Raw genomic sequence first — 24,316 nt, forward strand, 5'->3', positions numbered from 1 at the left:
TTATTAACATCGATATGCATGTACTTTGATGGTCGATCCTACTGTAAATGTAAAATCATTTCCGCAAAATAAATAAATGCTAGAGTAGGCATTGTTTTTCTTGAGCGAGTACAATTTCACAGCAACAGCAAAATATCCTTTAGAACAAGCCTTTATTGGAATTAATAACTCGGCAGAAAAAGAAGCATCAAAGATTCGTAATGAAAGAAAATTAATGTTGAAAGAATCGAATGATTCAGAATAATTTATTTAGACGATAAACATAAGTTATAGAGTTGCTCATCTTTTGATAAATTGAAACGCGTGTTTTTTTATTTATTTATCTTATTGGACCTCGAGTCAAGTAATACTGAAGGAAGTGCAACAGAAAGACTGTATTTACAAAAGAATAATTTATAACACGAGCTGAAATTATAGTTAAATAATTGGTCATATACTGCTTTTGTATTTCAGAAATACCTCTAAAGGTGGCTATTGCCCATGTAGTTTAAACAATTTTCAATCAAAATCTGTAAATAATATTATCTAGTTTTATTTCATTCCGGTAAAGTAGGTAGTAAATGAAGACGACTCGTTCGTTAATATAAAAAATTTTATGCATGACCCACTGTATATAGAAGTATTAGCATAAATATAGCTTTTTACAAATCCAGATAAATTTTCTAAAATCTACGTATTACTCGATCGGTTTGTACAAATATAATTTGTAGCTGCTGCTTATAAAGACTATAGATAACTTTATACTCGCGGTGCTTTAAAAAACACATAAAATATTGTATTTACAATTTTTGAATCTAGTACTACATCTTAAATTTGAAGTATACATTTATAAATAAAAATCATATAGATATTCGTTCTTTGAAATTTCAATCTAATCTATATATACTTACATATAATTCTTATTATTATAATATTATTATAATTTACACTGATCCAGTGTTCACGAAAATTACGATGCTATCTATGATTGAAGTAACTTAATTTTTACAAAACGACTTATGAAACATGATCACCGTAGAGGGGCTATGTACACACGGTATAGCAGATATAGTAGAACATAATGTATGTGCCTTTCGCTATATAAATCTAATATTTATGCCTTTTTGTGTATTGCATTCTAAAGTATAACTTAATACTTTATTTTCGCAGTCGATATATTTCAGTACATTAATTTGATCGTCATTCCTTATAAAGTAATGCTTAATTTCCATATTATTGAAAAAAAATCGAAAATGTATTGATTAATTCTAACGTCTACGCTATGTATAGGTACATTCAGTTCAGTATTTAGCTTAGTAATTACAAACGAGTATATTATTTAGGTAATGGCGTGACTCGGACATGTTATCTACATTATATCTAAGATACTTTATATTGCTTTCAACTTGCCATCATCTCTTGAGGCAACAGCAAGCTCTAATTGTTGTTTAATCACTTTAGTTTCTAACGTTCGATTATCCAGGCGTTCATAAAAAGTATGGATAAATCGAAGCACGGAAATTCAGGTGGGGATGGGTTGGAAGTACTCGCGAAGCGTGGCTGGCGACGGCAACAAATAACCGTCGGGATCGAGGACATCTGGAGCGCGAATGGTGACCGGGCCTTGAGGTGGCCTTGGCAGTGAGCTCAGCTGGCTGGGCTTATCTTGAGCCTTTTCCAGACGCTCGACGATTTCAGCGAAACGAATTCGGTCGCGTGGCTCCGTTTTCCAACAGTCGCGCATCAACTGGCACACGTACGCTGGACAGTCTTCTGGCGGTATTAGCATGATGCCTTGCAGAATGAGTTTCATTACCTGCCAATAATATTAACCGTTACTTTTTCATTGACCGATCGTGTTCGTTTGTGTGGATTAAAAATCAGACAAAGGTGAGGCGAAGTTGTACCTCGTCGTTGTTATGCCCGTAATACGGTTGCTTTCCAAACGAGTAAACTTCCCATAAAACCACTCCGAAACTCCACACGTCGCTCTCCAACGTAAATCTTCCGTATACGACACTTTCGGGCGACATCCAGCGAACCGGCAACAGTCTGGAGCCTCCAATCTACGTGGAATTGCGTCGACAGCTGATTAGTAAGCATCGAGGCAACGTTGTCGTTGAAAATTACCTTGTAATAATCACAGGTATAGACGTCGCGCGACATGCCGAAATCGGCGATTTTGACGACGAGGCCGGAACCAACCAGGCAATTTCTGCAGGCGAGATCTCGATGAACGAATCTTTGTGCGGCGAGGTACGCCATTCCCGCCGCTATCTGCGTCGTTATCCAGTGAAGGGAGTCCTGCATGAAACGCGAAAAGCCATTTAAAGACAAACGGACGCGAGAACAGGGGCCCATACGTTTGCGCGTACGTGCAAACGTCAATGTTGATCTTTGTCCGGATAATCGTACTTTGCTCAGAGGCTGTAATCCAGGAGTGGGCGCCCTCAGCGTGGGCGAGTTGGCGCGCAGAACCTCGGCCAGGTCGCCGTAAGGCATGTACTCGAAGACCATCCAGGGCCCGTTACTGGTGTCGCGCAGCACCACCCCTACGAGCGACAATATGTTCTCGTGCCTGAAGCTCGACATGATGTCCACTTCGCGCATAAAGTCCTCCTCGGCTTCGCGGCTCGCGCTGTCCTTGAGCACCTTGATCGCCACGACCTCCTTACTGTCCTCGAGCACGAGTTCACCTGCGTCGTTTCGAATCGAAATGAACGATGGCGCTGTCGGCTTGGGCGGCGCGCGCCCGGCGTACCTTTGAACACTTTGCCGAAGCAGCCCTCGCCGATGTCTCGCAGGAAAGTGAGCGAGTCCCTGAGCAAGATTGGCACTTCCGGCGAGGCGTAGCTGAAGTACTGAGGGTTGGGCGTGTATTTGTTCGCCAGCAGCAGGCTCGTCTTCAAGTTCATCGGCGACGCCTGCCCGCGTGAAACAATAACGCTCAGTCATTGCGCCATCGGAACGCTTTGCTTTGTCGCTTTGATAAGGGCACTGCGCAGCGTAAACATCACAATGGGACGCGCGTACCAAGTGTCATCATTTATTTAATCAATCGTCAGGAATTCAAGCGGCGTGATTGATTCCACAGAGCGAGTTGTTTTCAACGAGAGCGAGGGGATACATATCTGCCGGGAGAGAGCGAGGGAGCTGCCACTTACTTCGAGATCGCGACGTTTGGACTTTGCATCGGCACTGCGACGTTTGCAGTAGTATATCGAACCGATGACCAATGCCAGGACTAGCAGGCAGCCCAGCGCGACGCCAGTCACCTCCGGTATCCTTGGCGCCATGCGCTCTACCTACGGGCATCGTGGGAAAGATTTTTTAGAACTCGTGTCTCTCATTCTCGCATCGCGAGTGCGCTCGGCCGCTCCAACATTTACCATTTTCGCTTGAAATCGCAGCATGTAAAGTTAGACAGGGGTGCAATTATCGTTAGCTGTCAATGAATACGCTAAGAGCGATTTGTCTGGCTTACCTGTGCCGGCTCGGGAAGAATCGTCGTGGTATTCGTCACGTTACTGCTCTGCAGTATGATGTTGGGTATTGGATTCGGCGTTAAAGGAACTGAAAAATCGAAAAAGAAAGAAAGCCGTTTACGCGGATTGTCGTCCACGTCTCAATTTCCAGCTCGGTAGAATCACGGCTCAATAGAATTACCGGTGACGCGCGGACACTTGAGATCGGTGGTGGGCGGGGATTTGTCGTGCGGACAGACGCAGTGCGAAGTCGAGCCTTTCTTCTCGCATGCGGCTTCTGTGCCGCATATGTGTGCCCGACCCAGGCAGTTCAGAATTTCCACGGTCGCAGGTATATCCTCGGTCGCTTGCTCCTGCGACGAGTCGTCCGACGACTGCGCCGGCCTGTTTGTCATTGTGTGCGCTGAAAATGTCAATATCGTTCGTCGACTGCCGCTAAGGTTGCTCTACACTTTGTCTCATTGAGACTGCGACAGCCAGAATGCGAAGATTGCAAAGCAACATTATTTATTTACAAACGAGAAATAGGACGATTGTACGTTTCGTAGGCGTCACCAGCGTACGCGCGTCTCTAATATTAAACTGGCGTATATGATCTATTTCGGTGGTGCAATAATAGGCGCTTAGGAGGAAATTCAGCCATCGGAGGGAGAAAGATGAAGAAGAAGTGGAAGAAGAAGCCGTCAAACAAAGCTCTCAAACAATCTCTTGGCCTTGTTTACAAAGGCTCACTCGGGGGAGCGCGCGCGCGAGAGAGAGAGACAGAGAGAGAGAGAGAGAGGGGATATTTGTAGTAATATGAATTTCAAAAATCCATACGGTTTATTTGGTCCCGATCGCGACGATTGTTATTTTTGTCCACGTGGGCAAACACTCAGCCGCAGCAGCGCTCAGTCAGCCGAAAAGTGCCTGCAGTTAAGTGCAAGCTCCTTCTCGTCTTCGCTTACTTTCAAGCGATGTTTCCGTACGCTTGAAATCGGAGCAACGCACGAGTCTATAAGCGATTTATTTTCTTTCTTTTTATTTCAGTAGCTTTATTCAGTTTTGATATTCGCACTACACCATTTGGAAGGGCTCGATTTCGTTCTCATTTGCTTGGCAAATATCGAACAATAAGTCGATCTTTCTATCGAGCTCGTGCTTTCTTCGATGCGAGGTCAAAGTAGTTTAGAATAGCATTATTGAGCGCAGCCTGCATAATCTCCAATAAACATGTTTTGTGAGTATAGTCGCGTACGTGAAAATATTGAAACGATTAAAAAGATCTAACGACGAGGCAAAGAACGTAGGAGGTGCAAGTGAAGCGGCAAACGAAAGAGCACGCGCTCGCGCTATCTAACTTTTCCATCAGAAGGGCATTAAATTGTCATTGCAATATCGACTGTTGCGCCGAGTAGCACGACCATTACCCTCGTTTCTCCGCTAAAAGGAAATGATTATTGCCAAGGCCACAGAGACAACAGTCCGTCGACGCGCGAGCGCAAAAAGGTAGCTATACAACATCGGCGTCCTCGCGATATCGACGAGCTCGTTCCTTTCGGCGGACCGCGCACTCCGGCGTATTCGCGCGCGCAGGGATGAGAGCGGCTAATCGGCGCGGAGAGCGACGTTGACGATCTCTCGAAAGGTCCGAGAGCGCGATTACCAAATCACGCGCCCGCCGGCTGATAGTTCTCTCCCTCGTCGCTGCACACGCTTCAGGCGCGGCTGCTATCTGAGCCGACGACGGCGAGTAAAGTTCCTTCTATTACGCGCCCGCAGCTGATTACACGCCGCTGGCTGTATCGCCGACGCTGGCCACGCCGCAAACATCGCTAATTAATTTTACTGGACTTTTACGCGCTGGCGCAGATGTATCGCGTCGAGCGTTTTGCTCCTTTGTTTTTTTATCCCCTTTTCGGCGGACAATGGGATGCCGTGCCGTCCACGGCCGATGCTCCTGACGCGCGGCGTTATTGCGTTTTGATTTTCGTTTGCCGCTGCCTGCTGTTTGTATTACGATCAATCACTTTACGACGGCACTCCAAATGAAAAAGCTACGCGTACGAATAGGCATAACTCAATTTTCCAATCACAGAATGGTAATTCGACCAGATTCCGAGAGATCTGCACTGCTCGGACAGTTTCAAGGATTGCGTTTGCAATAATACGGGCATTAAATATCTCTCTCGCGTAAGCGCACAATGTTACGTAGCGAGCGAACGAGCGAACGAGCGAGGGTGGCAATTCTCACACGTGGCGCTCCTGTTGAAGTTGCATTGGGAAATGACTGTTGCGCATTGTATGCAAATGCCGTTATGCAAATGGCTCGCGAGCTCTAGGTAACCTGAACTGCACTGGAGGCAATTGGGCTTGGATTCAACGCGCCTATGTGCACGCGCGCGATCGCTACGACTGTCCGAAAGAATGCACGTCGGTGATTCGGCGCTGCGGGCCGTGGCGTGGCGCGTCAATGGAAGGCCAACAAAAACAGAAAATAAGGCTCTCTGCATCATCTACGCATAATATCGGGCCGACAGAGGAGTCATTCATTTGCGAGGGTCAGCCGTAGTCGGTGCCGGTCAGCGAGCCCCGACAACGGCTTTCGCTGTACATTACTGCCGCTCGAACCTCTCCGCTTTCGTCATTATGATGATGATGATTACGATGATCACGTGCCGGGCCTCGCTATGCAGCTGTTAAACGCCGCTCGCCTTTCGCAGGGCCTCATTATCCGCGATGCTTTCTTATATTTTTGGAGTCGATACCGAAAATGATGGCCAATCAATTTTGAGATGATTGTGGATAACGAATTCACGATGAATGTTCTTCGGCGAGAAACCAGTCGACTTTTGGCTCGAATGCTTGTGTTTGCAATGTTTATCAACTCGTAACTTGCCGCCTCGGCTGAAATTAATGAACACGCGAAGAGAAAGTTATCAAATAATTACCAGTAGCTCGAATAGGACATTTGAGATCGGCTGTCGGCGGTGATTTATCGTGAGGGCAGACGCAGTGCGAGATCGTGCCCTTTATCTCGCAGGCGGCTTCTGTGCCGCATATGTGCACTCGACTAGCACAATCAAAGATCTCGGCCAACGGCTGAGCCATTGTCTGCTGCTCTGTAATCAAAGTTGGCCAGAATTTGAATTTTCCGCGCAATCTCGCACGCAAACTTTCGAAGGAGGAATGCAATTGGAGGGGAAAGCGCCGGTGATTCGGATATCGCTCGCCGAAAGTATTACATGTTTTTCATTGTTATCTGTGTGTGTGTGGTGATGGGGGGGGGGGGGGGGAGTTCTTCGAGTTAAGAAAGTTTGAAAAGTCTATAATCAACTACCTACAACATACGTAATAAATATTTAGATGATTCGTCGAAAAACATTATTCCAGCCGTCCGATCGCTACACGAGACAGCTTAAGTCATCACGAATTTTCTTTTCCTTTAACATTATCGTAATCTCGATCGTTAAAGTCTGACCTTACGATAAGATATCGTTTAGTCAGTTTGAAAACAAACAAGCGCGCTCAAGAAAGATTCATCTGTAAAGTATTATCCGTCGAGCACCAGTGAATATTCGAATATTGGTATGCGCGCGCGCAACAATCGGTGGGCGTATTGTCGACGAGGACGGAAAGAAGCGGGGTGCATCGTCAAATTGGCTAAGCTGGATATGGAAAAGTGATCGACGCAGGGATCCGTTGAAAGGTCGCTATGGCATAAGTCACGGCATTCATTAAGAAATGATTGGAGCTGCCATAGGATAAAGCACCTCTTGAATACACACTGCGGCGGAAGTCCATCAATAAGCGAACTCAGATCGTTTCTTATCGTAATCAGGCTTACATCATAACGTCGATGAATGATTTAGGCGTCGACGCGGAGCGTTGGCTTTTCGTGCGGCACGTAACGGGCGTCAGAGTCGCGCATGCCTACACGTCCGTTATCTAAAGCTCGTAAAGCATTGGCGGAGCGGAATGCGCCTTTTGCTGCTGCTGCTGCTACCGCGCGCGTATGTCGTCTGCGCCTAATTGAGCCTATACCACTGCGCGTACCTGATATACGTATAGGCGGCGCGTCGTTGGCGCGAGGGCTCCGCGTACACGCATGTGGCCTCTATTAATGCGAAATGCGCGCGCTCGCTGCGATATCTTCAGCGTAGACAATGCTAGCCACTGTGTGCCTATCTCGCTCTAGGCTTGCCTTTATAAATCAGCAGATTCGCGAGCGACCGCTAGATCGGATAAGATTGCCGATTCTCTTGGTGTTTTCTTTCTTTCTCCTTCTCTCCCGGCATTAGTCCTTGCCTAGATCATTACGCAAGGATATGTAGACCCGATGGATAAACAGCTTGGCCGTACCGTTTGTTCATCCGCCAACGTGACAGTCTGTTTTCCGACGTTCCGCGTAGATATCCATCGTTCGCCTCTAACGATTTTCTGCTTCTCATCGGTCAACGTTTCTTGCTGACTTTGCGATCCACTTTTTTTTCTTTATCACATCACGTAACGACTAAAATTAGTACGTATCTCTCATTTAACAGAGGTGAATCCTTTCAAGCACTTGAACTTGACTAGATTATCAGCTCTCTGACTATAAATTGCGATCTATTTTTTCTCTATTGCGTGTACGTCGAGGAATCGTTCTCCTCTCTCGTAAAAAGCCTTTTGCTGTGGAAATGTTATTTGTCGCATAATCAGGCAAAGTCAAGGTAACGTTAGTTCTTTCGAGGATCCATCAGACGGTAATCCTGAAATTCTATACGGCATAGACAAGTCGCTGCATGAAGAATCAAATGGACGACGAACGAGCTAGATAGAGGAAAGACAGGCGAGCGATAATAGGCGTGCGATAAATCTAAGCAGACAGAGAGAGAGAGAGAGAGAGAGAGAGATGGGGAGGGAGGAGATTAGGAGCGAGAGCGGATCGCAGTATAATGCTCGGTATTAGGATGTTGCTACTGCATTTTGAACAGTCCGTCTATCGCGGGCATGTAACCGCACGGCGTGATCGCATGGGCGCGTTTCGTTCTGTATACGCGCGCGGCCGAGAGTTTGACGGGTGGGCGAGCGGGCGCATAAGTAGGCTCGCGCTTCCGGAATATCGCATTATCGCGATGCACGCGGCAAGATTTGCTTTGCCGAGCGACGCCTCGTACGCAAAAAGTTGGCGAGCGATCGGCCGCAGAAATTTTCACCAGCCCGTCCCCGCGTGCACGGGCGGAGGGGATATCGCGAATTTCAGTCTAGAAAGCGAAAGGCCGGCTATCGAGCAGCGCGCTAAGATCGTTCGTTTGCGATTCGAGCTCGCTCGCGGAGTATCCAGGCACGACAAATGAACGGCAATAACTCGCGCGCGCGGGAGGTGCAAGAACCGAGACGCACCGCGCCGCGGACTATTCGATACGGACGCTGTTTCTCCTCTCGTTTACCGTTCGATACATTTACCGAATCCATCATCGTTTGCATACAATACCACGGTCTACGTGAATCACTCGCGGTGAAAGTATAGCGCGTGCGCTCCTATGCATCGTTAGAATCACGAAAACGCGCTCGTTCAAATTGGCGATTTAGTTGGTGAATAGTTTGGAAATTGGCGTTATCGGGACTATTAACCGAGTGACGTCTAGCCGATGATGTCGTTGTCCCGCGCGCGAATACGTCGAAGGTACTTTCCGAGTATATTTAGCCGAAAACAAAAACGATTTCTAGTGTCTGCCGTGTAAAAGAAAAGGTGTAATAAATCCAGTTGTAAACCGAGCTAGAGAGTGAGCAAACTGCGTCAGAGTAAATTGGTTTCTCGCGTTCATTTCACGAATAATGGCGTGTTTTTGCGCACGATCATCGTGTAGTATAACGCCAATTTCTCGCCAAATGGAAAACCAGATCGCTCGCGCTTCTAACAGAGAGCTCAGGATCTTTTTTCTTTTTTCGTTTTTCTTTTTTCGTTTTTCTTTTCTCCTGTTTTTACGCTTCGACGTCCTCGTCAATTCTGAAAATGTCCGTTAGTTGGGCGATACGTATTTACTCGCTACCAGAGAGTAATGAGATAAGATAATGTACTGCAAGAGAAAACATCTACTCTATTTGGATTTCCTTGGTTTTCCAGGCAAGAATCTAATCACGTGCGCGCAAGATTAATCTGCATAGTTATGAAAAAAGACACATGACTTTTACAAGCGCGTATTTAAACAAATGGTCGATCCGGCCGTGATTACTGTTTCGCGCGACCAACATACCTTTTACCGCTTGCGCGGAGCGGCCATATGATTAATTATTCGCTGCAGCTTACTCAATAATCCCCAGCCAGAGATTATCTGGTCTTATTCGTCGATCTGATTGTTTAGAGAACGAATTTATCTGTTTGTGCTCGTGTGTATAATGAATACCGAGATGCCAACATACGTTCGCTGTAAACATATATCTTTTCGCGCTTAGATTGCGGGCATAGACTATCGATCTCACTCTCTCGTGTGTGCTTATCCAGCGAAAAAAGGGCTAACGATTTATCGTAGCAGCTGAGGGTAGACAGAAAGAATTACGAAACGCGGCACGGGGAAAAAGCGGCGAAACGATTGGGCCGCGCGAGACAAACGAACGCGAAACAATATATAGTATACGCAAGTTTCATGAGTCAGAGAATAGCGCGACGAGATAGCCTCCGCTATCTTCGTTTTCCGAGAGAAAGCTTCGAGTCTACGCAATCGAAATACATACCTGACGAATGCGTCTCGGTGGAGCTGAGTTCTCGGCGTTTGGGTTGTCGTTGCGCGGATCGCCAGTCCATCTTGCGGAAACGCCGGCGAGGGACGTCGCCCGTCATACGCGGCTCATCGCCTCGATTATGGCAATTCGCTCGGCTGGTCCGTATCTCGTTGGTTCTTGCTCTCGCTCTCATGCACAAGTCACGTCGCCGCGGTGTTGCATTTGCGCGCGAAACAAAATGAAAAAGGAAAAACAGGCCCGCCACTCGCGCGAATTACCACCCTGGCGTTAAATACGGCACAGGCACTTATTGGCACTTGCTCTTGCTGATTTTTATTCACCGCGGGAGATCTCTCACTGTGCTCTCTCTCTCTCTCTCTCTCTGTTTTGGTCCACACGCACACTCGGCGGCCTCTGCTCCGACAGACGTACCAAAGTCAACTCCCTCGCGGCTGCGGCCGTCTTGAGAGAGAGACCGCCTTCTCTCTCTCTCTCTCTCTCTCTCTCGCTCTGAGATCTCCTTCTCTTGGCGTTTGCCCGCCGCCCGGCTTCGGTGTGCAACGCAACGCACATATCTCCCCCGAGGCTCCTTCTCGCTCTCTTTCGCCTTATCGCGCTATCTATCTGCTCCGTGAGGCTTCAGGCCCTTCTTTCATCTTTGGCTCTTTCTCTCCTTGCCCCCCACTCTTCCTTTCTACTCTTTTTCTGATTTCTCAGATTCGTTTATCGGTAGATTGCTCAATCTATGGACTTTCGAATCTCCCGAAAAGTCCAATTGTTTGTTTGTCAACAATCAACATTTCTGCATATTCGAATGCACATACAATTTACGTTTATACTGTTTCCAGTTTTGCATAAATTTAGCGTTACTAGCTTAAAAGTGAGAATTGTTAATTGAGACATCGTTATTGTAAAGGGAATCGAACTGTCAAAGAAAGAGAGAAAAAAGGGCGGAAGCATATCGAATTGCTCCCCCTAACTTTTGTTGATTTTCGCGTGGGTGTTCTCATATTTAAAAGAGTCGTACAAGCTTTCAAATAAAGAGAGAGAGAGAGAGGGAGAGAGATGCGGAAAGCTAGTGGGTGCGTGTGGCTCCTCGAAAAGTTGACGGTTAAACGCCACTCTATCAAGTGCAGAGACGCGTGCTACCCTGCGCTGCTACGATTGTTGCGCTTCTCCTCTTTTCTTCTTCGATTTTTTTGTCCCATCGAAAATCGTTGGCGCGTACGAAGCGAAGATATACCATAGATAAAAAATATGTCAGCGACGTACGTGACGGCATTTTTTTGAGCCGCTTAATTGTGCGATATGATTAGAGCGAATCTTATGCAACGTGTTTTCATTTGGCGGATTTCGTTTTCACGTCTTATGCTGCCTTTTGTTCATGTTGCACTTATTAAATCGGCTGTGTCGACCGACGGCTGGAAAATACTTGAACTGTTACAGTCTGTTAGCAATAAAATTGCTAACAGACTTTAACAGTTCTCAATACAACTCTCTATAAATTATGCCAAGCGTAATAATGAAACGAATGCAAGAACACCAACACTCATTCAAAGAGAGAACGAGAAAGAGCGAGGGAGAGAGTCTGAAAATATTTTTTCTTTTCATTTCGCGATAAAATTTCTTTTTTTATCGAAATACTATACAATTTACTATAGGTTGAGTTTATAAGATGCGCGTTTGAATGGACGAAGTTGTTACGTTTTCAGGAAGCGAAAATGCGTTTATACGTACAAACGCTCATTGTACTTGAAGTTCATTCACGAGAAGTCGCGCGATTCGCAGTTTTTCGTCAAGTAACATCATTTCATTATTTGCAAGTAGCCCGTCAATAAATAATTTAATTACGCAGACTTGGCAGTTTGTTAATAAACAATAGCCAGTTCAGAATCATCGGAAATGAAATATTGATAATTGGCGAGATTGTCTACACGCTTGTCTTTCTTTTGTAAGCGAGATCGATAAAATGAGCAGCCAACGAGAAAAAGAAAACACCAGAAATGCGCACTTACTTTATAAATAGTCGAATCATCAGGTAATAAGAAGCCGATCGTAAGAATTTACAGTTCCGATAGAGTGGCGTGACTTTTGAAACACGGCCAAGGGCTCGGAGTGGACCACGCGCAGCCAAAGCGCTACGTTAAACAAGACGATGGCTAAATGAAAGCAAGAGCTTTCTGGAATTCATAGAAAATGTCAGCGCCGAGAGCGCACTCGAAGAAATGGAAAAGAAATAATGATGATTGGGGCGCGCGCGCGGAGATACGCTGGCGTAAAAGAGAGTGTCAGAGTTCAGCGAATTTATTAAAAGAATACGGAATGCCGTTGAATAATAAGGCTCTCTCTCTCTCTCTCTCTCTCTGCCTATCGCCACTTCGCATTTCATGTGTCGTTGGCTGTCGCCGCGAGCGGCGAACGAAAAACCCACGATAATTTTCTTTTGTTTCCTGCTGCTAATGTTATTAACCGAACTCGTGCGCGCCGCATCTTTCTGTGCCGAGCGTTGAACTTGCGACCAGCGCGCGCGCGCGTCATCCTCGCCGTTATTGCGCTTCGATGCTTAACATATTGTTATCTGCTCGTCTTTTTGCGCTTGCGCGTCTAAGGCCCCTGACAAAAAAAAAATGAAAGAGAGGAAGACACTTGTTCGTTTCAGTACGCCGACAGATTTCGTTAATTAGAAAAAGCTAGCGTTTTTTCACCCCGAGAGCGGCGATCCGAGCAACATTTGGACATAAAGAAAAAAACAAACTTCGGAGCTTCGCTTGTTTTTTAGCGACGAGCCGGAATGAAATCTCGTATCTCAAGAAAAAAAAGTAAGAAAGAAGAAAAGGAAAATTTCATACGATGCATCGCGGAAAGTCGAAAGGGGTCGCGTCTCGTCTACATACGAGTTTATAAATAAGAGAAGTATATCGAAAGGCGTGGAAAACGGAAAGAAAAAGAAAAAACAGAGATTTAAAAGCCTTCGCGCGTCGAATTGCGCAACAACCCTGACAAGGCCGTCAAAAAGTCGAGTAGAGACTCGAGCAAAAAGCGACGGCTCTCTGGAAAGTGGAGAGAGAAAGAGAGAAAAAAAAGTAAAGTCGCGCGCGACGAGTGTTTGTGCAGCGAGACCCCCCCCCCCCCACACACACACACACACACCTGGTGTTCAAGTCCTCCGTATCCACGCACAAGAATAGCTCTAAGAAAACGTTTGCCGATCAAGTGGTTTGGCAAACAGATGATCAACTGTGTAAATTAATATGCAAGCGATTGCTTTTGTTCGATGACTGTGTATGAGCATGCATCATAGATATAGGTATGGACGTGGGGCGAGAGCTTTGTTTGTCTTTGGAGTGGATTTATTTTGGGCTGCACGCGGTTGATGGCCTCGTTTGCCGATTGACTGGTCGCGCGCGCTTTGACCATGGCAGCCGCCGCGCACGAATTTTTTGGTCTTCTCTCGAGAAAAGCTGTCGATGATACGTGTCAAAATTATTTAAAACTCTCTGTCTTCTTTGAAAAAAGCAACATTTGGCAACGAAACAAACGCGTGTTAGCTCTTATTCGACGTCTACTGATTCCGCTTAAAAAGCTTGGGCATTCGTTCCAAGTTGCGACTATTTCAGGTCGAGAGCTGAGAAATTGAACTTTCTGGAACACATCAAAACATTTAGCTTTATGTGCGCATAGCGAGTTTCTTTAATGCACTATAAACCGTCGTACCAACATGACACGATCATCCAAAATTATTCACTTAACGTCAAACATTTCAAAAATGAAAAAAATAACTTGTTGAGCATTGAATGTGAAATTAAGCGAATAGGCATACATGGAAGCACGCAACTGAAAACTGTTATGCTTCTCGCGAGCTTTCGAAGTGGCGCGGCATGGCGCGCGGTAAAATTTATTTTCATGCTCCATTTAAGATTCAAGTGCCATAAACGTACAAGTCGGCAACAGCATCCTTGTAAGCCAAGAAAGTCTCGCAAGCTTATTGCGGCTCGGCAGAGGAGAAAAGGCGCCTTGAAACAAAGTCTCTGCCGCGAACAACTACTGCATACACACGTACATAAGAAGGGGATGTGTTGGAATAATAAAGCAGGAAGCCCCTTGTGGCGTTGCGTGTGCGTGCGTGCATATGTGTGTTTGTAGACGCCGTCCGCTCGCGCGCACATTAAGGCTTCGTGTGTCGGCAAACTGCAGAGGAAAATGACCTCCTCGTGCGTCTATGTGTGCCAGTAGTGGTTGGGAGGAGGAAGCTCGTTAATCCTTGGCCAAACAGATTCTTGCGTACGGAAGGATCTTCTTCGGTTACCGTGGCACGCGGAGAGAGGCAAGGACCTAAACTACAAATTGGGCAAACACGAGCTATATAGCTCTGGAATATGCTATCAAAATCTGAACCCAAGCTTTGTTGACTTGGACAAAACTCGAGGGTCGCGGCGGCCCACAGCGGGAACATTCGGCATTTATTTTTCCTTCTGTTTGACAGCTTTATTATACCGCCCATTCAACATAAATAGGAAAATCGTATATATACGAATTTTCATCGTTAAATATACCCAGCTCGGATTTTTTCATGGAAAATGATTTATCGTTCGACATAATGGTTATTTTATTGAAAAAGTCTGTTCCCGAGTTTTCAAGCGACAATGAAAAAAAACTCTCCTCTATTGTTACATTGGCGTCGCAGATTACGCTTATGCTAATTCAAAATTGAAATATCACGCGGTATTGCCTTCAAGGAATCCACGTCAAGCGGGCAAAGAACAAAAATTCGTCTCTTCTATAAGACAATTGAAATCCAGCAGTGACCGTTACGTCGTGTCTGGTTACGAAACACTCGTTACAAAAATGAGTTGTGGTCATTTTCCGCATGCGAATCGGCGTGCGTACGATTTTCTCCGCTTCTCGTTCATTTCGTTCAAATGCAAATGGACTATTACCATAGTTCGTTCAGAGTACTTAGCGATCCGAGTGCCTCCGGAAAAAGAAACGCAGCGCCTCGAAATTGATAAGGAGAAGGATAAATGGCCGAAAGTAGTAGGCAAAAGCCCATTGGAAAGCCGGTCGCAAAGGCGATTAGGAGAAGCCCGCAGGCACAGAGTGACTTGTCGGCCGAATAATTCTTTTAGCGGCTCTAAACGGCGCTATCTCGAATCGCCGTCGCGGGCGCCTAATCCCAGACAGCGCGGCAGCTTGGCTGCCGCACTCCGAAATACCTACAACGAGATAACACCTGGATTAAGCGCGCTCTTTGTTAAGGCGCATAATGCCGGCGGGTCTGACTAATAGTAGCCAAACGCGCGCCCGAGAAGGACCATTCCTCCTATACTGACGACGCAGTTGAATTTAATTATCTCGACCGACCTCGAAGATTCGCAATCGTCGACGGATCGTCGATGCGCCGTGGAGTGTAACGAACCGACGTCACCGGGGTAGGAAGAGAAAAAGACACCAGCGAAATCTGAAAATACACGAGAAAACTGTTTTCACAGTCGCCCACTTAGCCAGCGGCGCGTTATTTATAAGCCGAATGCTTCGTAGCGCTCGTTGCAAAATTCAAGAGCGCTCCCCTTGGCCTTTTCCGTCAGTTAGAAAAAAAATATACATATATATACATATATATATATCTCTTCCGTGAGGCGTGTATATATCAATCTGCCGCGCAGCGCATTGTTTTACGTGCAATCGATCGCTTAGATCTGCAGCTCGTAAATCTTGGGGCGCGATAAGTTTGCGAGCGGCGAAAGTGCACGCAGTGGCTTCGCCGCGGCATTGTCAGTCGCTCGATTTCAGATAGTCGCGCGCGCGCGCGGAAATGTGTTGAAAGTGAGAGAGATGGCTGTCGACTTGTGCTGGAAATCGAAGCAACCAGGACTCAAGCTGTTGCGGTACAGCTTGAGTAAGCGGCGCCGAGAGTTCGTGCGCGAGAATTCTCTGCACGTCGTACCCTACTTCGTCGACCCGACGAGGTCGATTTACCAAAGGTTGCGCTACGAAACCTGCGTGCGTGAGCGTTGACTTTGCGCGCCCGTTACACGGGATGACTATTCGTTGGATAAAATATCGCAGTTTATGGTCAATCGTCCGCCGTTTCAAAGCTTTAAAAACACGATTTTACGAGCTTTTCAAGCGCTTATTAGACACTCCTGACACTCTTGACTCGGGGCCGCGTATTCGCGCGGTTATTAGATGCGTGAAAGCGCACCGGAGGAAAATATATTTTACTTATTAGCAATTCAGGGATTAACGGCAGATCGAGAGGCAAATTACAAAGAATTTTAGCGTCAATTATAGTTAGTCCCATGAAACACTATTTATACACTATACGCGCGCTCGCGAGCTATCGCTATCTGGAAAATAACTGAACTTTCATTAGCGGACGCTGATATGGCAATTATGTTATATCTGAGGCAGAAAGACATTTTGTTTACGAACTGCTGAGGTACCCGACAGTGATCAGCTTTCATTTTTTTTTCGTCTATAGTGCCGTTCGAGCGTTTGCCATCGGCATATACTTTTATCGTATTGTTATTTTCGACACAATAGCGTTGAGTAACAAAATGAAGCTGATAAAGACACAGAAGCGAAGATTCAATTTGCGTTTACACTGTACACTTTATTTTATACGTATTTTCTTATCGACAATCATCATGAGCTATAAATTAATTTTTTTCTATATGAGATTAATTTATCGTAAATACATGAATATAATTTGAACTGAAATTATAATTACTGTATTCTGGATAACTTGGAAATGTATTTTATTGGAACCGAAGATGAATAATGATGTAACTGCCGAGTACATGAAATTGTCTTGATTTTCCAGAGTCATGTGGTTTTTAATCTTCATTGCGTCCGCAATCGCAGCTGTCGCAACCATCGTGATTATCTGGCAGAAATTTCAAACATCGCCAACATTAACCTACTTGAATATCGAGCGAGAAAACGTTTCTGTGGACTTTCCCAATGTATATTTGTGTTTTGACAAAAATCATTTGGATTTCTCTAAGTCGCAATTAAGAGCGGTAAAGTTCTCGAAAAATAAAAAACACGATTACGAATTATTATGATATTTGTATATTTCTAGACGCAAATCACCGGTATCGAGTTATTGTACGAGCGCTCAGAACTATTTCAATTGATGAGTAATGAAGACTTAGACGGACTTTCTTTTTCGCAAATTTTGTATGAGTCGACACCAGAATGTCAAGATCTCCTATTCAACTGCGAGTTTAGGTTAGCTTTTACTCTCAGAACTATTAAGTCATGCAGTATAAATATTCAACTTTATTAAATGAAATGACTGTTAATAGAAAACAGTCGTACGACTGTGAAACTCTGTTCCCGCGAAAAATTGCGACTGCCGATGGTATATGCTGTGAATTTAAGAGTCGGCGAATCGATAAAGATGACCCCGCGTGGAGTTTGCAGTTTCAAATATCCGAATATCCAATAAAGTAAGTGTATCGCGATAGTAATCTCGTTTGAAAATCTATAGGCTAAACTTTGAAATGGAAGTATCAAATAAAATAAGTCGTGCATAATAATGCGCACGACAGTTATACGAAAATTTAATTGATCCGCAGCGTACACCTGACTGGAAAATCTGAAGGGCCACCGCTGTTAGGTCAAGAGCCAACTCATAGATTGCTCGCACCTGCGTCCATCGGGCTAAGTTTGACCATCACGTCAACAGCCAATAGCGTACGTTTCCTCACTCGAAGTCAGCGCAAATGCGTGTATCCAGAGGAAAGCCTTTCGCACGCCGATTGCGAAAGGACGCTTCATAAGAATGTCATGTTAGCCAAGTGCAGCTGCCTTCCATGGTTTTACGCTGACAGTCAGATGGATGAATGCTATTTTTGGCAATATCAGTGCCTCTCTACCATACCAGAACAAAAGGTAATTGAGCAAAAAAAATTTACGTAAAGTCAATAACGTCCGCGAAAGTTGTGGCATAATGAGCTGACCGACCGATAAACCAGTTTGTCGAATCGAGTTCACAGATTCGATGTCAGCTCGACTAATCATCAATAAAGCGTCTCGCGCGTTTTCGCCGCAAAAACCTCAAACGAAAAAAAAAAAAATATTTCCGTTCCACAGCTGACGAGCGGCAAGTGCTACATGTCGTGCGAACACACGGCCTACAACGTGGAGAAGATCGAGCGCAACATCGACGCACATAACAGTAACAACGCCAGCACCGAGATAAAGTTTCTCTCGTGGCCGGAGGTGCGTTTTCGCCGTAAAACGCGCTTCGGCTGGCTGGATCTCGTTGTCTCATTCGGCGGAGTGGCTGGATTTTTTATCGGCTACTCCATCATCACCAGCTTCGAGATACTTTATTACTTCAGTTTGCGCACCTACTGTGGCGCTGTGCTTAGCATGCCTAAGACTAAGTTTAATGTACCGGTTGAACCAGCGCATCCTTGTAATAATGCCTGCTAACGAAGGACTCCATTATACTTTACCAAGATTATCTGTCCCTTGATGTTCACTTTCACTGTAGCTATGCTATTTGTCAGTTGTAACCAATTTTTCACCAATATTTATCGTAATTACCACAACAAAGTAATTTAGAACTAGTTAATCTTTCACTCATCTGCTAATACAACGTCGAAGCAAAAGGAATATTTCAAGATTGCGTAAAAATATGTAAGTTTTTATTAGAATTTCAGTCTGTTTCCAGCATTGTTGCATTGATGCATGTTTTCTCTTTCAATTTTTGAGTCATTTTCGACATTAGGATTAATTGAAAACTATGCATTTCTCAGTATAAAAATACTAAAAATGTGACGCACTATATGTATACAAACAATAATTAACATATTACTTCAATGTATTTATTCAGAGAAATGATCATCTGTAAGTCATCATTAAGAAATTATGAAAAAAAAAATTCAACGATATTAGGGCAAATTAAAAATTACTCCAATTATAAAATAAATGTATATATTTCAGATTTTTCAAATCCTTTGTTTCACTTCTTATGCTTAGTTTTACATATTCGAGATGTTCACCCGAAACTGCAGTAAATTACAATCGCAATTTTTGTTTGTTTCTTCATCATTTTTACGAAATAAAGTGATTTTGGAAAATTTTGTTTACTGTAATGATAATTTTCTTAAAACTCAAATATACAATTTCGATGATGTTCAATGCTCAACAAATGCATTTATTCTTTGTATCAACGCAAAAAATTATTTTACTAACTTTCATCGTTTCATCATATAATTTCCAAAACTAGATTTCATAGATCATCTATAACTTGATAAACTCAAATAACTATTACAACAAGTATTATATTTTTTATGTAACCTCAAATTTACGTCATCTTATAATTAAAATGTTTAAATATTTGATATTATTGAACTTACGTCCAACTATACTACAATTGTGTAAATTCAAGCCAAATCAATTCAATATTATAGTTCTGCATCAAGAAAATATCTTGAATTTATTCGATCGCATAATGCAATGTTTCATGGTCCCTCTAAAACTGATGAATTCAAATAAACATGCTGTTAACATTGCTTATTAGGATAGTTTTTAATAATTTTCTACTCTCAATTTACCATATTTTTATTTATAATAATTCAAGCGAGCAGCATTAAAGGAATTCTTTTATTTTTTAAAAGATTGATACATTTCTTTAATGTGAAAAGGAGAACGTTAACGGATGGTATTATTAGATGATAGAACACAAAATCTTATGTAAATAATATGAATCCTAATAGTATAAAATAATTATTTTAAGTATTGGTAAATGATGAAATACAAATTTAAGATTGAAGTATAGGAGATAAGTTTCCGATGAATAATATATTTTTCAAGATAATTTTGATGGCTTCAAACTTAATATAATTTTTATGTGAAACAATAACAAATAAAAATCACAAGATTTACATTAATATAATTTTCGTAAAGTTTTAATTTTTAGGCACCAGTTGCAGTTCTCCTTTATTTAAATATCATTAAAAATACTTTTTAACTAATGTATGTTTTTGATAAGTTTAATAAAATCTTATATTGATTATTTTGATAGTATGATTTGATTGCTTATATACATATGCGATCTGTTATTGTAGCATCAAACTTCGGTGTGTTAAATCGGTTCAAATGTGTTTTCAGTTTACCCATGATTTATAAATGAGTATTCAGTACTTTAATAATTAAAAATTATTCCATCAGTTATAGCTTACAAATGATAGAAAATTCATATAATTACATTCTAAATATCAATTGTATCAAAACCTTTTTCACGATTTTAATTCATACAATAATTTATTTATTAATTAGTTCAAAACAATTTGATATATTTGAATAGGTGATAAGTCATTGTTTTACCGAAATTCAATTTGATAATGTATAAATATTCTAAAAGTTAAGCGGTAATAATGACAGTAAAGATCTATTTGCAGTGGAAAAGAATCATAATATGTGTTAATAATCTCGTAATTCATGAATATTTTACATCTAATTGTATAATTATAACCGCGTGGAATGTTTATTTGTTGAATGAATTTATACTTCACTCGAATTCATATATTCAGCCCCTATTGATAAAATTAGCGCATAAATCGTTTGTATTTACAATAGTACGATTTGTTAAAGTTTACATTTTTACATTTACGTCCAAAGTGCATATAAAGTTCAGTTTTTGTTATTTTTGCACATATTATACGAAGACGCACATATGTATTTATCTTATTTTCGTATTTTTCTTGTATTTTATTAATTTTTTTTCTTCGTGTTTAAAATTACACTTTATAGTAATGAAAGCTTTGTTTTACGAGCTAAAATGATGCCAGTAAAGTTATAAGCAGTTATCAAGTCATTTGTCGTTGTCAATATCGTTATTATGCCGACAATATCAAAACGAAGTAGGCAAAGCCAAGAGTCTAGCCATATAAATTTCATAAGTTGATTTTTTTACTGTGAAGCGTTCTCAAATTGTTTATGTAATCAAATTATGCTGTTCATGGCAGAAAGAACTTTTATAAAACCTGCGTGGACTGTTGTAGAAAAAGTTGTAAAGTCTTGACTAAATGTTTAAACTATCAATGATACATACATTTTTGTCAGTAATATGGGATTTCGTTTTGCAGGCGAAGTATATTTATCAACAAGAAATTATGAAAGTGTAAAATTTCAATGCTTGATATTCTTTCGAGTTAATTAAAACTGCGTGGACCTTATCTTTATTCTGTATAGTTTCAAAGACAGCGGATTTATAGTTGTACGGTTCAATATACCTACAGTCACGAATGTTTATCATGTCTGTATCGAAATCGCATGATTTGTTCAGATTTCAAGATATTTTTTTTACTAAATTCAAAAAGTATAATTTAGAAATACTGGCTAAATCATGTATAATATTAGCAATATCTTTTATATTTATATAAATTCATTATAAGCGTCTTTATTGTGCCCTAAGTTTTAATTTATTGTGTAGCTTTCGTTATTATTTTAATTCTATTTCATTATTACCAATCTGAGTTTCAGACTCTTATATCCTTATTTATTTAATTTTCACTGATTTATTTTAGTCAAATTACTTTTGCTTACAATAATTTATTTAATTGATATCAAGACGTACCGTCATCGAGTTATAATAATTCTTTTTTCGTAATTGTATGTGGTGTTAGCGTCTAATTCCTCCCGGCCTTTCTTAAGCAATTATAGTAACTTAATGTTTTATTTTTTTAATTTTTGTTTTGCCAAGCTGTCATTAATGCCACTTTTTATTCGATAATAGTTGAGGCTTTTGCGATAAGTCATTTGTAAAACAATGTGGTTTCATTACTTGCAAAGTTTTCAAAGCCGGAGATACATATGAGCTCTGATACTATGCTTGTGTCCGACGGGCTTGACAGAACTTGATTTTATTGAAAAAGCAGAATGCACTGATCGTTAGCGATTATCACTAAAGATTTTTACAAATATTCTTTGAGATTCACAACTACTGACTCATTTGTTTCGATTAAGAAGAGCTAGAAATGTATACAAAGCCTCGTCAAACCCACGAACAAGAGTGATTTATCGTATATATTTAGTTGTAATTATTATTAGTCGTAATGTTAATTTATACAGTAACTGCGATTCTGAAAATGACGCTGAATCGAAAAACAGAACATTATAATGCAGCAGTTCGATAGATTTGTAGGTACAATCGTTATCTACATTGTGCAAAATCGCTCCTCGCAAGGAAGACTGACCGGAAGGAAGGTGTCGTCGAACGCGAGTCGATGTTCCTAGCTTACTTATTTTCTTTTCAGTTAAGTATTTATATATACATGCTAAAATTACGGCGTTTAATTCTTGAAATGTGCTGCGCATTAAGTAGTCTACAGTCTATGTTTTGGTTTTTCTTAAATCTTTTCCAGCCCTAATAAGTACTCATCTTCGCCTGTTATGCCATTGCACTGCCTTTGACGAACATTTACAAATAATATATGTGTAAAGAAAATCTTTTGCTTAGCTATTCAATATCAGGAAAATATAATTAACTACGCCCTGCCAGAGGGTCGTTCGTATAGTACAGATAAATAACAACTGTTGGAGCTGAAAACACAAGTTCTTTGAAGCTGTTACGCGGCTAACTCGGACGAGAGCATTGTGTGTCAAAGCTTCCGCGGTCCGATTTGTCAATCAGGTAACCAGATGAAGCATATGGAAAACAGTGCTTTGAAAGTGAACTCGTTGAAAGAGCAATGCGTATCGAGCGAGCACAAAGAAACGACTCGCTCGTACGTACAGATGATACCTTGTGGTCCGCATCACAGCTGAAAAACAAACGCAGCTATCGTCTTCACTGGAAAAGAGTCCCGAGACATATCGAGCAAGAAGTAAACTCGAGCCTAGGCTCAACAAGCAATTGCCGCTCATCCCCGAGACGACTTTGATTTTCGACGTTGGCTTTCGTCGCCGATAGAGGTGACTTGTCGAGTTTAGGCTACGAGACGCCGCTTGGGCCTTGGCGCAGCTTGAGGTAGGGCTAGGAGCGATGATCGCTCGGCTGAGCACGGTGATGATCGACCGCGTGAATGCTCAGGTCGTGGCTGCTCGTCGCTGGACTCATGCTCGGCGTGACGATTATCTGGGTACGCGTCGCGCCGCTGCCCAGCAGTGCCGTGTTTTCACACGAGGTCTCCTCTTCCTCTTCCTCGTACTCGGCTTCAGCTTCGTCCTCGACCTCGTAGTCTGCCATTTGCGTCACCTCGTCCTCGTCCTCCTCTTCCTCCTCCTCCTCCTCCTCCTCTTCCTCCTCTTCTTCCTCGTCCTCTGTGTCGACCAGCGTGTATACGCTTTCGTGCTCCTCCAACCGATCTAAAAAACAATTTTTCGTTACCTTCCACTACTTTTATCTTTGTTGCCATTTTATTAATATTTTCATCCGCGCTTTCGCTTTCATTCATTTTCACGTTATCATCTTCACTAAACTATCTGCTTTGTCGTGCTAATGCGTGCGCGAATTAGACTACTGGATCAATGTAAAAGTATCATGAGAAAGCCAAGTTTTACGAGCTACTCACTAATTGCAAGCTACCTTCAAATTATAAAATCGAATGTGTTTTCAGTAAAAGGAAATATCGAAAGGACAGTGGAACAATGCTAGTAAACTCTAATGGATGCCGAAAACGTACTTGTGCGAATGCTTTGCAGAGTAACTTGTTGAAGCAAATTTTTAACGAGAGATCGAGTTGCGCGCTAAATGAAATTTTATTAGTTTCAGTTTCCACGCGCTAGCTGGCGTTCACTTGAAAACTTCTTAAACTTGAATTCTCACACAGAAGTTGCTTCGACTGTCGCTACGTTAGCTGGCGTCAATTATTACGTACGCTGTTTGATATATATATGCCGAAGCCATAGCGGGAGTGTGCGGTGATAATTCGTTGGAACGAACAGTCTTGAGATAGTCGTTAACACGTCAAGAACTAAATAACGCATTTGCGAGGCACGTGACTTATCTTTTATAGGTTGTAATGGATATGGGCTAGGGGAAAAACTTTTGGTGGTGGTGGTGGTGCCGCTGCTGCCGAGGCCGCCGTCGCCGCCACCCAAGTTTTATAGTACTCCGAAAACAAGCGACATACCGAAGAAAGAAGGTTTGAATGAAGGAGTAAGGAAGAAGGAAAATGCGCTGAGCCGGCAGACAAGCTGAAAAGAAG

At 42.7% G+C, this 24,316-nt stretch overlaps 3 protein-coding genes across 13 annotated transcripts in view; 1 reads left to right on the forward strand and 2 right to left on the reverse strand.

The window, feature by feature from the left end:
* Nucleotides 1–610: 610 nt before the first annotated feature.
* LOC131673507 (muscle, skeletal receptor tyrosine protein kinase-like) lies at nt 611–10,554 on the reverse strand. 2 transcript variants are annotated; one of them, XM_058951538.1, is made up of 10 exons: nt 10,161–10,554; nt 6,395–6,565; nt 3,646–3,867; nt 3,464–3,552; nt 3,144–3,284; nt 2,741–2,903; nt 2,395–2,675; nt 2,110–2,283; nt 1,887–2,045; nt 611–1,795 (listed from the first exon to the last, which is right to left on the reverse strand). In XM_058951538.1, the coding sequence occupies exons 1-10, from the start codon at nt 10,339–10,341 to the stop codon at nt 1,502–1,504; spliced, it is 1,875 nt and encodes a 624-aa protein (XP_058807521.1). In that variant the 5' UTR covers nt 10,342–10,554; the 3' UTR covers nt 611–1,501. The 2 variants fall into 2 exon arrangements, with proteins under 2 accessions (XP_058807521.1, XP_058807522.1); XM_058951539.1 differs by lacking the exon at nt 3,646–3,867.
* A 5,426-nt stretch (nt 10,555–15,980) lies between these two features.
* LOC131673512 (sodium channel protein Nach-like) lies at nt 15,981–18,887 on the forward strand. The gene is made up of 6 exons (XM_058951547.1): nt 15,981–16,129; nt 16,972–17,170; nt 17,233–17,381; nt 17,459–17,602; nt 17,732–18,047; nt 18,249–18,887. The coding sequence occupies exons 1-6, from the start codon at nt 15,981–15,983 to the stop codon at nt 18,591–18,593; spliced, it is 1,302 nt and encodes a 433-aa protein (XP_058807530.1). The 3' UTR covers nt 18,594–18,887.
* Nucleotides 18,888–19,082: 195 nt separating this feature from the next.
* LOC131673503 (potassium voltage-gated channel subfamily KQT member 4-like) overlaps nt 19,083–24,316 on the reverse strand; it is a 114,555-nt gene continuing 109,321 nt past the window's right edge. For 3 of the 10 annotated variants that reach the window (XM_058951531.1, XM_058951528.1, XM_058951529.1), the window contains one exon: nt 19,085–23,474. In XM_058951531.1, coding sequence (XP_058807514.1) covers nt 23,143–23,474 — 332 coding nt within the window. In that variant the 3' untranslated portion in view covers nt 19,085–23,142. Of the gene's footprint in view, nt 23,475–24,316 lie in introns of all 10 variants that reach the window. The other 7 variants (XM_058951527.1, XM_058951525.1, XM_058951526.1 and 4 more) reach the window with 4 other exon arrangements.

This window comes from Phymastichus coffea, unplaced genomic scaffold (assembly GCF_024137745.1).
Source record: "Phymastichus coffea isolate CEN01 unplaced genomic scaffold, Cenicafe_Pcof_1.1 PCOF00181, whole genome shotgun sequence".
In the NCBI taxonomy this organism is placed as follows: Eukaryota; Metazoa; Arthropoda; class Insecta; order Hymenoptera; family Eulophidae; genus Phymastichus; species Phymastichus coffea.

Bases quoted from the DNA above. Each gene is read 5' to 3' on its own strand.
- LOC131673507 (XM_058951538.1), bottom strand. From the start codon at position 10,341: ATGAGAGCGAGAGCAAGAACCAACGAGATACGGACCAGCCGAGCGAAT. The intron at 3,553-3,645 runs GTAATTCTATTG...TCGATTTTTCAG, and splicing joins CAAGTGTCCGCGCGTCACCG to TTCCTTTAACGCCGAATCCA. The intron at 1,796-1,886 runs GTACAACTTCGC...TATTATTGGCAG, and splicing joins ACGGGCATAACAACGACGAG to GTAATGAAACTCATTCTGCA.
- LOC131673512 (XM_058951547.1), top strand. From the start codon at position 15,981: ATGGCTGTCGACTTGTGCTGGAAATCGAAGCAACCAGGACTCAAGCTG. The intron at 16,130-16,971 runs GTTGCGCTACGA...TTGATTTTCCAG, and splicing joins ACGAGGTCGATTTACCAAAG to AGTCATGTGGTTTTTAATCT. The intron at 17,171-17,232 runs GTAAAGTTCTCG...GTATATTTCTAG, and splicing joins CTAAGTCGCAATTAAGAGCG to ACGCAAATCACCGGTATCGA.